This window comes from Chiloscyllium plagiosum, unplaced genomic scaffold (genome assembly GCF_037043375.1).
Source record: "Chiloscyllium plagiosum isolate Xiang-an unplaced genomic scaffold, Cpla_swu_hap1 HiC_scaffold_19, whole genome shotgun sequence".
NCBI classification, from domain to species: Eukaryota; Metazoa; Chordata; class Chondrichthyes; order Orectolobiformes; family Hemiscylliidae; genus Chiloscyllium; species Chiloscyllium plagiosum.
This window is the reverse complement of record NW_028270157.1, coordinates 49,592,603-49,608,741: the sequence shown is the minus strand read 5'-3', so window position 1 is coordinate 49,608,741 and position 16,139 is coordinate 49,592,603. Positions and strand designations below refer to the sequence as shown.

Below are 16,139 nucleotides of genomic sequence, written 5' to 3'. Positions count from 1 at the left end.
CATTGTACATGGTTTTTAAATCATGCCATTTTGTTTTTTATTTCCAAATATATGGAAGAAAATGTAAAGAATCAATACTCTTCCATATTTAATGCCACTTTGAAGAACCATGGAAAGCACCAAGGTCATAGAATGTATTCCTGTTAGAGGACTTTAACCCATCATCACGAATGGCTACATAGCACCACTACTGACTGAGCTGGCCGAGTCCTGAAGGCCTTATCTATCAGAATGATATCTATCAGTTAACACAAGTGAAGAAAGGATCAGCTGGAAGGGAAAACCTATTTAACCTTGCCCCTGCCAATCCACCTGTTGCAGATGCATACGTTCATTATAATATTGTAGAATTAACAACCACTCCATATTTGTGCAGGTCAAATTCTGTCTTCAAAGTGAGGACACCCTCCATTGTGTTGTTGGCATTATCACTGTGCTTTGGGATAGACTTTGAACAGATCCAGCATTTGAATAAAGGGGCATTCAAGAGATACTGTGTGCCAATCAGCAATAATTGTACTTAACCACAAACTGTAACTAACTGGCCTGGCATGTTTTTCTGCTGCCATTACTATTGAACCAAGGGACCAATCATGGTTTAACGAAAGATATAGGACTGCATGTCAAGAGCAGAACCAGGCACACCTAAAACACAATGGCAACTTTGTGAAACATCAACATAGGACTGTGTGTGTTAAACAGCAGAGGCAGCATACTGGAGAAAGGGCAAAGCAACATAACAGATGCAAACAAAGTTCTGCAGTCCAATTCATCATGTATGTATGGTAATTGACAATTGAACAGCTAACCAGGAAAGGAGACTCCACAAATATCCCCATCCTGAATCATGGCGGAGTCGAGTATGTAGTGTAAAGGTCAAGACAAGCATGTGCAACAATCTTCAATCAAAGATGCTGAGTAGAGGTGGTCCATCCTAACCCTTAAGGTTACTCCCATCAAACATGCCAGTTGTGAACCATTAAATTTACACTTGTGATATCAAAAAAATAGCTGGAGACAATAGATACAGCATAGACTATGTTTTCTGTTGACTCCTGGCAGTGGTACTGAAGAAGTGAACTCTAGAATTAGCTGTGTCCCGAGCCAGCGTAATGCTGATAGCATCCCAATATGGCTAATTACTGTCCCATCAGTGTACATCAGCAAAGTGATGAAAGATATAGTTTGCAGTGCTAATGAATAGTATTTCTTTGGAAAGAGAGTGTGGGGGAACAAATTAACTAGTTCGTGTCTAAGTTGGTGGATGTCCTAAACATGTACAGCTGCTTCATCAATGAGCATCCCTCAGTTATAAGGCCAGATGTGGGAATGTATGCTAATGATTGCATAATGTTTGACATGATTCACAACTTCTCAGCTGTTGAAGCACTCTTAACCTGCATGTAACAATATCTGGACAATTCAGGCTTGAATTGATGTGTGGCATGAATGACATTTGCCACTTATGGAAGGGGAAAGAAAATATCCACCAGGACATAACCATCTTCAACAAGAGACTATCCAACCATCTCCCCGTGAATTAATTGCATAACCATTGCCAAGTCCCCCACTATCAATAATCTTGAGGATTACCATTCACTCAACTTAATTGGACCAGTGCTTAAATACTATGGCTAAATAACCGTTCAAAGACAAGGAATTCTGAAACATGTAATTCACCATCTGACTCCTCACAGCCTGTCTACCATCTGAAGGCACAAGTGATGATCGAATAAATTTGTCTTGGGCAGTTACAGCTACAACAACATTTGAGAAGCTTGGTATAGTCCATTGTGCTTGATTGGCTCCTCATTTGCCACAACAAGCATTCAGTCTCCCTGCCATCAGTGCTTTTTGACTGAGGGTAGTAAATTCATTAGGTCAATGAGGCCTGGCCATTCAGTATTTTCAAGGCTAAGGTGGACAGATTTTTAAACAGTAAGGAAATCAAAGGCTAAGGGCAAAGAGAAGAAAGTGAAGTTGAGACCTATCAGATCAACAATGGTCTTACTGAATGGCAGAACAGACTCTGGCTGAATGGCCTGCTTCTGGCTTCCTACATTTTATGGTCTTGTGATGTGAGGTTAACAATGAGTATACACTCTTGGAATTAGCTTCATGGTCTGAGGTGGTAATGTTGCCCTACCAAGGGATGCTGAGGATATGTCCGAGACAGCAAAGGTAGAAACTTTTCACCTTTTTTTTCTCACCTCGCACATGACACCCAGATATTAGCACTGCAGAGAAGTTTGTTGAGATTGCAGACTGTCGGGTCAGATTGCTCAGTAAGGGTACTGTTGGACTGCGCACACACTCTCAGCTTGACTGTAACAATGCATTTGTATTATATTAGCAGTGAAATTTAAATGCCACTAGAGTGTGCTATGATACAATTTCTACTTAAATCTTGCCTAAGGAAACTTAGTTTAAAGGGAGCAGATGTAGTCAGTTGGTGTTTTCATTTTTGAACATTTGATTTATCAAGCTCAAACTTCAAAATGATATCCCATGTAAGTGTGTGTTAATATTAAGTTTAAAGATTTGACGTATGAATGTTCACTCATACGTATGAGAAGCTGTTTTTATTTATTAAATTGTGGTCTGATTTGTGTACAAATTGACTTTGAGCATATTTAAGAATGGAAACCATTCATAACCCAGGAACTGCCTGTCCATTGCTTTTGAGTTTGAAATGCCAAATCTCAGCCTGAGTCAGAAGTCTTGGCTGACCATGATATTGTTCAATAATCATAACTCTTAAAACCTGAAGGTGACTCTTGTTGTGGTGTGCACAATTTACAAGATGGAGCCAGAGCATTTAAGTTAATTAAATTGTGGATGTTCCTCTCTCTTTAGTAATCTAATTGGATCACATCAATTTCTTTTAAAAGAACAAAAGTGAATCTAAGGATTCCCTAAGAACTTTGCTATGATGTTTAACTTCAGGGCCCAGGACGAGGCTCCACTCCTACAAAGCATTTGAAGTGTCCAAGACATAAGACACATGGGGATTTGAGGGTTGCAAATGTTGGGAGTTGGTTACAAACAACTGAATATGGCAACCGAGTATTATCAATCATGGGCTGCCACTATAGCTGCAGTGAATGTAACGAAGGAGCAATAAAACCAGTAGGGGGTGAAATTCTACAATAGTACCCACAGGAAATTACTTGGGACTCCTGTCGTCTTAGGAAGAGAAAAATGGACTCCTCTCCTACCCCAATTATTTTCTTTTTCAAGAAATGTAACAATCCATTCTCTGTTTTTAACCTTTTAGTTACTGTGTTTACAGCTGTAGTTTTGTAAAGTTCAACCACATCACTTTTACTCTTTGGGTGGGCCAATCCTCCTGTCAGTCGCTGCTGAATAATGTCAGCCACTCACATTCACAGAAAATTATGGTTCTTAGTCCAAACAAGCTGTTTGTTCAACTTCCATAACTGACAGTAATGGTTGAGTGAAGAAAAGCATAACCAGGGAGGTATTTTTATTTTGCTGGCAACCATTTTCAATCATGTATTTTTTACGTCAGAACTCTGTACCGTTTGACCACATTAAGACTGCATATAATTGAAATATAATTGACAATATATAATGTGTATTTTGAATGCTTTTATTTCTTAGTCCCCTGCCTAGAAATGTGTACATGTGATATAGTTTGTTTTTTTTGTGTGACATCTGTGACGGCAAACAGAATGTTTTACTGCTTTTTCTGTATCTCATTACAGCACCAATTATTCTTAGGTTGAGTTCAGCACAGGTTGGATTTATTAAGTCCCAAGAATGCTCCTTACTAAGCTATGGAAGTGGCACTACAATGGAATTTAGGTTCTGATCTTGCAGCATCTCATTTACACTGTGGTTTGGAAACCACAGTTGCAGCTGTCCTTAGGGAGTGAGCCAAGGCAGAAGGTACCAACAGGTTATTTTACCTACATTATCCAGCTGTTCTGCCATTACCCCGATCTGGATCATCTGTCTTATTGTTCTCAGAGCTTCAGCTTGCAAACATGCTTCCCCACATAAACCCATGACCTTAAAAAATCACCACCTCCAACCTCTTGATGGGTAATGTGACCATCTCTGTCTTTGTCCAATTTTGTTTGACTTGTGTCTTTCCTGAGGGAGAAGGATAATTTTGGAATAGAATACACTGATTTGGCTAAAATGCTTTCCTTGCTGTCATGTTTTATGATTTTTTTTTGTGTCCCTCCAAGAATCCACCTGCTATAAACTCCTCATCGACCTTCAAAGCTGACATGACTCTGCTTCAGTACTTGTGCCTGTCATCTTGTTGCCTTTCTGCCTTTGTCATACAGTTATCACAAAACCTCATTGTTTTTAAGATGAGGATTACAGATTTCTGCGTACACTGCATGATTGCCCTTCTATCCACCTCCATTTCAACACTGCAAATAGTTCTGTCTCCCTGTGGTAGTGTGGGCCAGACAGCCCAGGTTTAAGTCCCACCCCTACTCTGAACAGGTTGAGAAAATATCCACCATAGAACATATGTCTCATTAGTTCATTGATTTCAAATTAAAAAAACTGGAAATCCTGAACACTCTCTTTGATTGTTTTAATTAAAATTTACAAAATTTAGATCAATGGTTTTTAATTCGTTAAGTGTAATGAAGAGTAAATAGTGTTTAAGTGGAATGGTGGTGCAAATTAGCCATGATTTGATTAACTTGTTTTCAGGGCTAAGTAGCCTATTGCTGTTCAACCATTTCAGTTTCATATTGCCCCGATATTCATCTAAGTATCCTCTCAACTTTGAAAACATCTTTGTGTATGAGTTTATGTGCTCAGATTTGAACATAAACTCAAATTGGAGTCTTTTGCACACTGTGCAATGTGTTTTTCCATCTCTACTTAAAGGCAAGTACCTGAAGATAACAATCAAAAAAACTGTGAGCATGGGGCATGTTATGTCATATAACCTAGAATAACCACGGCAGCTGATGCATAGGAACGCCACTGCCTGCAATTTTCCCTCCAAGCTATGCACTATCCTACCTTGGGACTGTATCACTGTTCCTTTATTGTTACTGGATCAAAACCCATGCACTCCCTCCCGAACCACTCTATCAATGTACCTACCTCAAAGGGATTGCAGCAGTTTAAGAAGGTCTCTTAACACCACCTTAGCAAGGATAGTTAGGATTGCTCGTAAGTGATGACCTAACCAGAGTATCTTTATCCCTTGAAAGAATGAGAAAAGTCTATCCCAATCACAAATAATATGTTGAAGAAATTAATAGCAAATTCTGCTATCTTGAATCCACGGTGGCAATCTGTAGCTTGACATACAACCTGATATATGGATTAGAAAAGCAGCTACAACCTTTTAACCAGATCATAAAATATTCGTTGACTCTTTGAAGCAACATATAGTTTGTGAGGGCTGTGTTCTCCACACTTCTCTGTACAGATCATTCTGCTATAATGCATGCTTTATTCATGTAAATTCACTATAAAACAAATGATGAATTGGGAGCACTTTCTATAATGTGAACTTTTTTTATAATATATTTTTATTAAGAAAAAATAGATTTTTAAATATTACAACAAATACAAAACTATGCAATTCAAAACAGTACAAAAATAGTACAAAACTAAAGCCAAATAATAAAAAAAATTCCCCAACCCACCCTCCTATACGAATGTATAAACATATATAGAGAAGTATAAAATTTAAAAAAAAACTAAACTAGCTATTTAACTAAATAAATAGTCATAACTCAGCCCAGCCAAACAAAACATTCATACATTCACAGTTCCTCCTCCCTGGATATTGGACTCATGAAACACAATTGTTACGGCTATCTAAAAGCCCTTGTTAGTGTGGCAGATAAATCTGTGTCCAGGTATTTCAAAAAGGGTTACCATGTCTTGTAAAAATTCTCAGTTTTGTGTGGTATACCATATTTGTGAGAAAATCCAGGGAATGTACTCCATAACAATCTTCTGCCAACCTGACAGGCCTGGGGGGTTTTCAGATATCCAACCTAGCAAGATATTCTTCCTTGCATAGAACGCAAGAATATTGAAAAGTTTTTTCTTATGCGCATCTGCAGGAAATACAATGGGTAGGCCCAAAAGGAGAGAAATAGGGTCCTTCTCCACCCCTACACCTAAAATCCTCTCCATTGCACCCACCACATCGCTCCAATATGTTTGAAGCCTGTCACAAGACCAAAGACAATGGGTAAGAGTGCCCGTGCAGACCTTGCACTTGGGACGCTGAAGATACCCCTGGTTTAAATTTTGACAAATGGTCTGGGGCTAAGTGGACCCTGTGGAGAATTTTGAACTGCAAATTGATACCTTCCTTGCATTCTCCCAAATATCCTCCCATGCCTCTGAAGAAACTTCAACACCCAGCTCTCTTTCCCACATCTTGCAGAGTTGATCAGACTCATCTGAGGTGGCACCCCCCAATTGGTGATATAGAGTACTGACAGAGAGTGTACTCTTAGCCCTTAGTACCCCTCTTTCTAGGTCAGATTTGTAGGGATCAGTCAAAAGTGTGGTCTTTTTTTGAATAAAATCCCTAACTTGAAGAAAACGAAGGAGGTCTCTATTAGGTAACTCGTACTTCCATACTAACTGATCGAAGGACATCATTACATCTCCCTCAAATAAATCACCCATGCAAGATATAGCCTTAGTTGCCCAATGTTTAAATCCTGAATCTATCATACCCGGTTGAAAACCCGGCATACCTACTAAAGGTATAAACAAAGATGTTTTGCCAATATTACCTTCCCTCTGCTGAATTGCCCTCCATACTTTAACAGTATTGATGACTATTGGGTTATGGCAATATTCCCTAACTGTCCTCACCTTGTCCAAAAACAGCAAACTGGTAAGGGGGCATCTTGCTTCGGAGGCTTCGATATCTAGTCATATTGAAAGAGGGTCCCCGCAAGCCCAATCACTCACGTAGGTCAAAAGCGAGCTTAATTGGTAATTTTTAATGGCCGGAAGGTTTACTCCCCTCAATCTGTGAGGCAACTGCAGTTTGGCTAATTTAATGCTGGCCGTTTACGGTGCCAGATAAAGGAGCTGAACCAACCGTTCAGTCTCCTGAGTGTTTGTTTATTGAAAATCAAAATGTGTCTCCTGTAGCAAAGCAATATCCACCTTCTCCTTTCTAAGATTCAAGAGTATCTTCTTCCTCTTAATTGGTGAGTGACTTCCCTTGATATGCCAGGTACACCATTTAATCAAATCATTAGCCATAATCTTCTGCAATTACATTTAAATTCCAGAGAGGAGGAACCCGAACCACAAATTGCTGAGCCTTCGTGTCGCATGGTCCACCAAATATAAAAACGACATAAACTAAAACCACTGCGTTTAACAAACATACAAAATTATTAAAAATAAAAAACAACAAAAACTAGAAAACAAACCAACATATAAAGCGCCAATGGCGCTGAGTAAGGCAACTACCCGTCCTGAACTGCCCATAAATAGGCATCTAACCATCTCAACCGCCTTCACTTCTCCCAGCTAGAGCCGCAACACAAGCACAAGCTAAAAAGAATAACCACCCCATAGAATATCAATATGAATAAAAAAAATTCTTTCATTAAAAAAAAAGGGAATAAATACCCCATCCATCCTTTGGTATGTCCTAACTTAGAAATTTAAAATGTACATCTTAACCACCGCCAGACATAGTTGGAACCAAATCATTATCAATAGAGGAAAAAAAGGGGAAAAGCAAAGCTCCAACCGGATTTTGCTCCATTTGTTTTACAGAATGATAAACGCATACCCAAGCAACAATATTTATACATATTACAATTGTTTAAATTAGGTTAGTTTGTCCACAAAGTCTCTTCTGGAAATGTGTTGCTGGAAAAGCGCAGCAGGTCAGGCAGCATCCAGGGAACAGGAGAATCGACGTTTCGGGCATAAGCCCTTCTTCAGGAAGAAGGGCTTATGCCCGAAACGTCGATTCTCCTGTTCCCTGGATGCTGCCTGACCTGCGCTTTTCCAGCAACACATTTCCAGCTCGGATCTCCAGCATCTGCAGACCTCACTTTCTCCACAAAGTCTCTTGCCTTCTCCGATGTGTCAAAGAGATGCATGGATCCATCTAAGGTGATCTGAAGCACTGCTGGATATCTCGGGGAGTACTGAATCCCAAGCTCCTTCAGTCTTCTCTTGACACCATCATAAGATTTTTGTTTCTGGATCACCGCCGCTGAAAAGTCCTGAAAAAACATAATCTTAGACCCCTTGTAAATTAAGGTCTTTGGATCCTTCCCCTGGAATCTGGAAGCCTCCATGACTCTCCTTATCCCAGTAATGATGGAACTGCACCAGGAGAAGATGAGGGCGTTGACCCAGACCCGACCTCCGTGCTGCGACCCGGTGAGCCCCCTCTATCTTCAATTCTCTCGTGCCAGTCTCCAAGTCAAGGAATTTCGGAAGCCAATCTTCAACAAATTCCGTAGGCCGCTCACCTTCCTTACACTCAGGCAGACCGCGATGATCTGAATGTTTTTTCTCCTGCCCCTGTTTTCAAGATCATCCACTTGGTCACGCAAATTACGAATCTGCTTCTTCAGGGCTAGGATCTCATCCTTGAATGAACTGGCATTAGCTTCCGCCACTGTGACCCTGTGTTCCACCTTATCCGTCCTCTTCTCCAGGTCTCCCAGCTGTTGCTCATGATTCTGCAGCATGAGCGAGACTGGAGCCAGCTTATCTTCAATCTGTTTCCCCATCTGCGAGATTTCGAGAGCTGGTTCACCAGGTCCTGGAGAGTAATCGGCTCCGAGGCTGCTGCAGGCTGAGCTGCAGACTCGACCTCTGATCCTCCTCCTCCCTTTTTAGGCATTTCTGGACAGCTGAAAATACAGGTGTCAATTTTTAAATGTTTCTTGGGGCTCCACAATCTTTCCAACGCCCCAAGAAATCCTGATGACCTGGGTTGGGCGATTAACGGACTGTCCTGCTCCTGCTGCGATGTGAAGCTCTGCAGTGTGATCTTCTCAGATCGCCGCCGTCTTAGATCCACCCCCCCAGTGTGAACTTTTTAAGGTGTGTAATGATTATAACACAATTCCGGCCCCATCACTTTAAATGGTGCTGCTATTAGGCGATTTTGTTATAACATGGGTTTGCACGAGAGCAGAACGACTGCGTTATAGCAGAACTGACTGTATTTGAAACATGAATAACTTAGAACTATCAAGAAAGGAGGGTAAAAATCTTTCACCATAACTGTTATAGCACATTTTGTACATCTGATGGAGTGATGAAATTATAAATGTAGCAGTCCTTTCAAAAGTAAAGGTATCCCAAATATGTTGGCATTCATCAAATGGAGCTGACTTTACTGGCTTAGTCCTGTTCACAGGGTGGAAGATAGAAAATCCATAAGCATGTGACTATGTGGCAAGGTAGCTGTATCTAGATGATCAGCAGAACACAAAGTTCCATCTTGAGGATGCTTATAGGCATAATATGAGCCCTCTGAGCAAAGATTGTTGTATCTAGGAGGTGCTAGCTGATGTTAGGAAAATGATGATATCCTCTCCAGGCTACTTTGTACCACCATGATGCTCGTTGATTTATAGTAGTTTTGGACAGGTGCGAACATATGCAACCTCTCTGGCAGAATGTAGTTGTCATGGATTGGTCTTTTGCCATCGTCAAAAGTGCACCATGTAATGCTAACCATCTCCAATAGATTTGATTTGTTGCATGTCAGTCGTCATGTACAGATGGAAGAATGCAGCCACTGATCCTAAAGCTAGAAGATAACCTACCATTAAAATGCATTAAGACTAAAAACACTTGGTTTTTTTTAATGGTTAAATAGAACATTGGAGATAGCAAGCACATCAAAATATTAGAACAGCGCAATGCATTTTAAAAAATAGCTTTGAAAAATATGACCTCCTGTACCTAACTTTGGTCCAGGTCCCTTGATTTGCTTCCCAAAGTTTTAAAGGAAGTAGCTCTTGAGCAGTATTTCCTCCAACTTCCATTTGCTGTGCATGTCTGACTTTTTGCATTGTGTGGTGCCTTTTAAGATTAATTCACATCTGCACATCCAAAAGATTGCTTTGCTTTTGGGTGAAATGAGAACAAAGAAGCTACGAAAAACCCAGCAGTTTAGACAGCATTTGTGCCGTTAACTTGTCGGGTCAATGACCTTTCATGAGAAAGCACTCTTGAATGACTTGGTGTTACTGAGGCTCAGAGGAAACATTTCTCTTTAGTTGCTAGATATTGACTTAAAACAGGCTGACAATAGAATGCTGCGTAATTTCTAATATAACCACCAAAAAGCAATACCTGCAGTTATTAACCATGTGCCTTAGAAGTTGCAGACAGAAAGGCAGTTGAACTGAGATAGTATTTATGTGGCAAAGCAAACCGATTGCTTTCTGTTAACTTAAGGGCAATGGCAAATAACAGCAATTTTTTTTGATATGTGCATGAGCATTATAAGTGGTGCAGATCGTGCATCAGTTTTATTGTGTTTATAATTGAAAGAGTTCTGGCTGTGGAGTCAGATTTATTTTCTTGATCTGCAAGATGAAGTGTGCAACATCAACTTCAATCTCAGTTTTTCTGCTGGTTTTTATCTCTTACCAGAATCGAAAGAAAGTAGCGAGAGCTTTGATTTCTCTCGTGGAATATTTTTGATTTTATAGTGTGTTATGACAGTATGGATAAGTCATGGTTTTGACTTTTTTGGAACCTAAAAACCCTGGTATTAACTCCTGCGAATAAAATCACAATTTTTAGGTTAACTAACAAAATCATTTTACTGTGCAAACATCACAGATCATGCATCAAAGTAACTGCATTTTACATCAAATAGTCAGTTACGTTAAACATAATAAAACTAGATTGAACATGATAACTTTAAATTGGGACGTCTTTACTTCAATTCTAAACTCCTTAGATATTTACGGCAAAACCCCCCTGTCAAATACTATTTCAGTTTGGAAGATTAACTGCTTTGTTTGGGTACTGTCAACAACTTTGTATATGGACCGTGATGTCTGAATCCTTAGAAGGATGGGTTAGCAAATTTGCAAATGACACTCAGGTCGGTGGAGTAGTGGATAGTGTCAAAGGATGTTGTAGATTACAGAGAGACGTGGATAAGCTGCAGAGCTGGGCTAAGAGATGGCAAATGGAGTTTAATGAGGAAAAATGTGGGGTGATTCACTTTGGAAGGAATAACAGGAATGCAGAGTACTGCGCTAATGGGAAGATTCTTGACAGTGTACATAGATCCTTGAATGTTGCCACCCAGGTTGAATAGGTTGTTAAGAAAGCTTATAGTGTGTTAGCCTTTATTAGTAGAGGGATTGAATTTTGGAACCATGAGATCATGCTGCAGCTGTACAAAACTCTGCGGCTACATTTGCAGTATTGCGTACAGTTCTGGTCACCGCATTATCGGAAGGATGTGGAAGCTTTGGAAAGGGTTCAGAGGAGATTTACTAGGATGTTGTCTGGTACGGAGGGAAGGTATTGTGCGGAAAGGCCGAGAGACATGAGACTGTTTTCGTTAGAGAGAAGGTTGAGAGGTGACTTGACTGAGACATATAAGATAATTAGAGGGTTAGGTAGATTGGACAGTGAGAGCCTTTTTCCTCCTATGGTGATGGCTCGCACAAGGGGGACATAGCTTTAAATTAAGGGGTGATAGATATAGGACAAATGTCCGAGGTAGTTTCTTTACTCGGAGAGTAGTCGGGGTGTGGAACACACTGTCTGCAACAGTAGTAGACTCACCAATTTTTAGGGCATTTAAATGGTCATTGGATTGGTGTATGGACAAGAATGGAATAGAGTGTAGGTTAGATGGGCTCAGATTGGTTCCACAGGTCGGCTCAACATCGAGGGCCGAAGGGCCTGTACTGCTCTGTAATGTTCTGTGTTCTATATAAAACTCAAACCAGGCAACCAAGCTACTCGCTTAGTTCCATATTTCATAAACTTTCTCATTTCCACTCTAGAGTTTCCCTCTAATATACAGGATCTTATGGGTTCCTTCACTTGGGACCAAACAGAGATGTGCTACAAATCTCTGGTATTCACTGAATTTCTTCTGAGCATTCTGTTGTTTCGAGATGAGTTTTTTATTGGGATTCTTCTACTATCATCTGGCCAGATGAATTCTCCAAACTTAGTCAACACCTTGTGATTGTGGATACCTCAGCTTAAGCATGGGTCTCACTTTGTCTGTCTTGCTAAGCGACTCCCAAATCATCATAAGCCTTTTGTTTCTGATCGTGCTCTGCATCTGATTTAAACCTATTTTATACCTCCCGATAGGTTCTTTCTGCTTATTTCTCAGCTGTTCTAGCTCCAGAACAATTAAATTAATCCTTATGGCAATGTGGCATTCCTAGTATTTTCCAAATATAAATCCAACTTCACCTGCAAAAAATTCTACATAAAAGTGGAAAATAATGAAAGAAACTCAGGCCGAGCAGCATCTTTTCGGAAAGAAATGGCATCAACATTTGAGTGCAATCGCGCTAGATATTTGTAATAGCCATTTCTGAGGTACACAAATTAAAATTTAACAGATTGTAGTTTGAAAAGGGTTAATCTCTGGATATTGCTGTTTCCTCCATATATTTGCCTTAGATCAATATTATAGGAATATAATGTCAGTATATACTGTACATTGCTCTTAGCTAGATATGAATAATCCGGAAAATAAATGGGTCAGATTTCATGTATGAGATCTTAATACTCATAGATCCATGACACACAAATATGTCCTTACATATTCTTGTGTGTTTATCAGCGGGTTGGTGAAAGTGGCATGTGTAGACTCTGGAAAGCTTTAGTTTGGTTATTAAATTATAACTTTCATCAAACATGAGCATGTGAACTACCTTAGCCTGTGTTTTGTAAATGAGGTGCTTCTAGCAAAGTATGCCAGTTAAAAGCCCGTACCTTCCAAAATGTGCTGGAGAGTGAATGATCTTTCATAAAATAAATTAATAAACTTGCATAATCCTTTTCTCAAATTTCAACAGCAGCAATATGAACTGTGTAACAGAAATTATTTTCATAATACATGGACATCTCTAATAAGTAGATGCTAGGTACCATGAAATAACATAGTCATTGCTGTATCTAGGTGGATGCACTGCGTCTGCGGCTGGAAGAGAAGGAGAATATGTTAAATAAGAAGTCAAAACAGATGCAGGAAATGGCCGAAGAAAAAGGAATCTTAGCTGGAGAAATCCGTGATCTGAAAGACATGATGGAAGTCAAAGAGCGAAAAGTCATTGTCTTACAGAAGAAAGTGAGTTAATAATTTCAAATGCTTATCAAACTGGAATTTTGGGAGACCATATTTTATTTCCACAGATAAACATGAAACTCTTTAAAATGCATTGCATAATGGGGTTAATTCAAGGGTACTGAAAAGTGAATTATTGTTCATATGACCACTGTCAGTTGCATTTGTAAAGTGTTCAATGCTGTAAATCTTTCCTTAGTTGCAATACTGTTTCTCATATAGAATTATACTGTATTTGTGAGGATGACCATTAACAATGTTATAACACAAAGCAGAGGCTGGACTTGTTTTGCATAATTGCAATGCTACATGTACTTGTCAGTGGCAGCTATGTTTGAATCATTGGTAGCATGAATGCTTCCATCGAGGAGATGTGATTTTGAATCCAGTTGTCGTGCAACTTTATCCGAAGAGCCATTGTTCAAATGTCAGAGATGTTTTGATTTTCGAGAATGGGAATACCAAACTATAATGTAGGTATTATTTAACATTCAGCTTGAGAAGTGTAGTGAGTCTGCTGGAATGTTTGCAAGTTACTGTTTCTTTATGAAGAGTGATAACATAAATGTAAATGCTAACTTTTCAGTAGGGAAATGTGTTGACAGAAGCACTGATAACTGATTAATCTTGACTCTGTGACTTTTCCTGACTCGTGAGTAATCTCATTGCATATTTTACCAAGATTTTTATTGTTCTTGCACAGAATTAAGACTTTTCAAGTATCTTCAATGCCGAGAGGCAGACCATATCCTAAGCCAGAATCAAGACAAACTTCTCGCCTTTTGACCTCCAAATCCTCCTGAAGATCATTTGAGGGCAGTTGAACAAATTCTCTTGGTGTAGGTGTCATCAAATCACCCTGAATTATCATGTCACCCAAAGAGAAGTGATGCAGTATTGACCACTTATAAGCAGAACTGCTTCAATTAGCGCTCTGATTATTGAAGATATCCACTTGACATCTCACGATGGAAGGGCTCTCCTTTCACAGCAATTTTCTTAGATGCGTAGCTTTAAATTCCATCTCCCATTTTAACAGCCTCATAGCATATTTCTTGCTTCACATTGCTTATATTGTCACTTTACATACTCTTCAATTGGTACCCTGACCCAGTTAGTGATCAGTTATTGATTTTTGAACTCATTAGCAAAGACTGTCCATCAGAGGGACATTCTCAGCACAATACTTAGGCTATGAGCAGCTGATTAGAGCCAGTGCTCTTCATTGTTCTGTTGCAAATGATCTCAAGTACAGCAGCAGCCCAAGTTTGTGTTTGCAAACCCCCATGTTATAGTAGCAGCATAATCTCTGAAATAAATTGAAATATAGAACAAAGCTTTAAAAGTAATAAACATTGGTGAAGAGAAAAATGTCCTGAATAAAGTAGAATTGTTATTATTTTTAAATTTTGACTTTATATTTTAAATAATCAGAAGTGTGCATCTGCAGTCAGTCAGGACGTATCATTTGGATGGTTGGCATCATCAGGCACTTTCTAAAAATACTAGGGCAAACATACTTTTGTAAATTGAACACAATAGGTTGCATGTTCAGATATATCACTTCAGGTTCTTCATTGTTATGGATGCAAATACATAAAATAAAACAGTATGGAACAAATTATTTTAGTTCTATATCTCCCTCAAGTGGAAACATCCTTTCTCCATCTACACTCTTCAGCTGTCTCCAGGATCTTGTATGCTTCATTTAAATTACCTCAAATCTTATAAACTTCAGTGTATGCAGTATTAATATGTCCAACTTTTCCTTATGACCAACTTAATTATACACATTATTCAAGGAAACCTCCTCTGAACTACTAATGCATTTACATCCTGTCACAAATATTGAACATAGCATTTCAGAAGTAATCTCCCCAGTGCCCTGTATAACTGAAGTGTAGCACCCTTACTTGGGAATTCAGTTCCCCTGCAGTAAACAATAATATTGTATTTCCTTGACTTATTACTTACTCTTTATACATACAAACCTTTGCGATTTGTGCACTAAGATACCCCTATCCCTGTGAATTGTGGAGCTCTGCAATGTCTCACCATTTCGAGAATATGTTCTTTCTTCTCAATGCTTTTAGTCATAAATGACAGTCTCAAATTTTGTGTCATTATACCCCATTTGTCAGATTTTTGCCCATTTGCTTAATCTGTCTAAAGTCCACTAGCTCCCATATATCTTGAGTACAACTTTATTTCCTACCTCCCTTTGACTCATCCTTGAAAGGGTGTCTCAAACATTTGTTGAAATTTAAGTTCTGATTCACTGTTTTGGTGAGGAGAAGTTGATTCCTGAGTGAAAGCTCAAATACAAGCTTTTGGCTTTTTAACAAATATATAGCTCAGAGGATTTTCCTCTGTAGCCTGTACTTGGATGTTGGCAGTGCATAGAGCAGACTGGACTCCTCAATTGTGTATTTAAAAGCAGTTGGGTTCAGCATTGTGGAGATTGTGTGACCTCTGGGGAGGTGAGAGGAGCAGTTACCATTGTGACACAGGCTTGCATTCCAGATAAACAACTGCTTATGACCCATCCTGGAGAGTAAGTGGAAAGCCTTCTCAATCTCATTTCTTCCCCCTCATTAACCTTTTAGTCAGTCTGTACTGTTCTTTATGAACAATTATCAGACTTTATCTTTGTGCAGTTATATCCTTTTCCTCCATGTTTGTTGCTTTCCCTAACTACTTTAGTTAACCACAAATAATAGATTCTTCCTTGAGTTTTTCTTTGTTGTATAAATATACTTAATCTGAGTATTCTGAAATATCTCTCTGTCAGCGCTTAGTCTTTATTGATCTATCCCTTAGCCCGTTC

At 39.2% G+C, this 16,139-nt stretch overlaps 1 protein-coding gene across 9 annotated transcripts in view; it reads left to right on the top strand.

Annotated features, from left to right (window-relative positions):
• Window positions 1-16,139, top strand: part of LOC148146771 (ELKS/Rab6-interacting/CAST family member 1-like) — a 922,009-nt gene that overhangs the window by 102,201 nt on the left and 803,669 nt on the right. For all 9 annotated transcript variants that reach the window (XM_087997334.1, XM_087997331.1, XM_087997333.1 and 6 more), the window contains one exon: window positions 13,148-13,315. In XM_087997334.1, coding sequence (XP_087853460.1) covers window positions 13,148-13,315 — 168 coding nt within the window. The remainder of the gene's footprint in view (window positions 1-13,147; window positions 13,316-16,139) is intronic.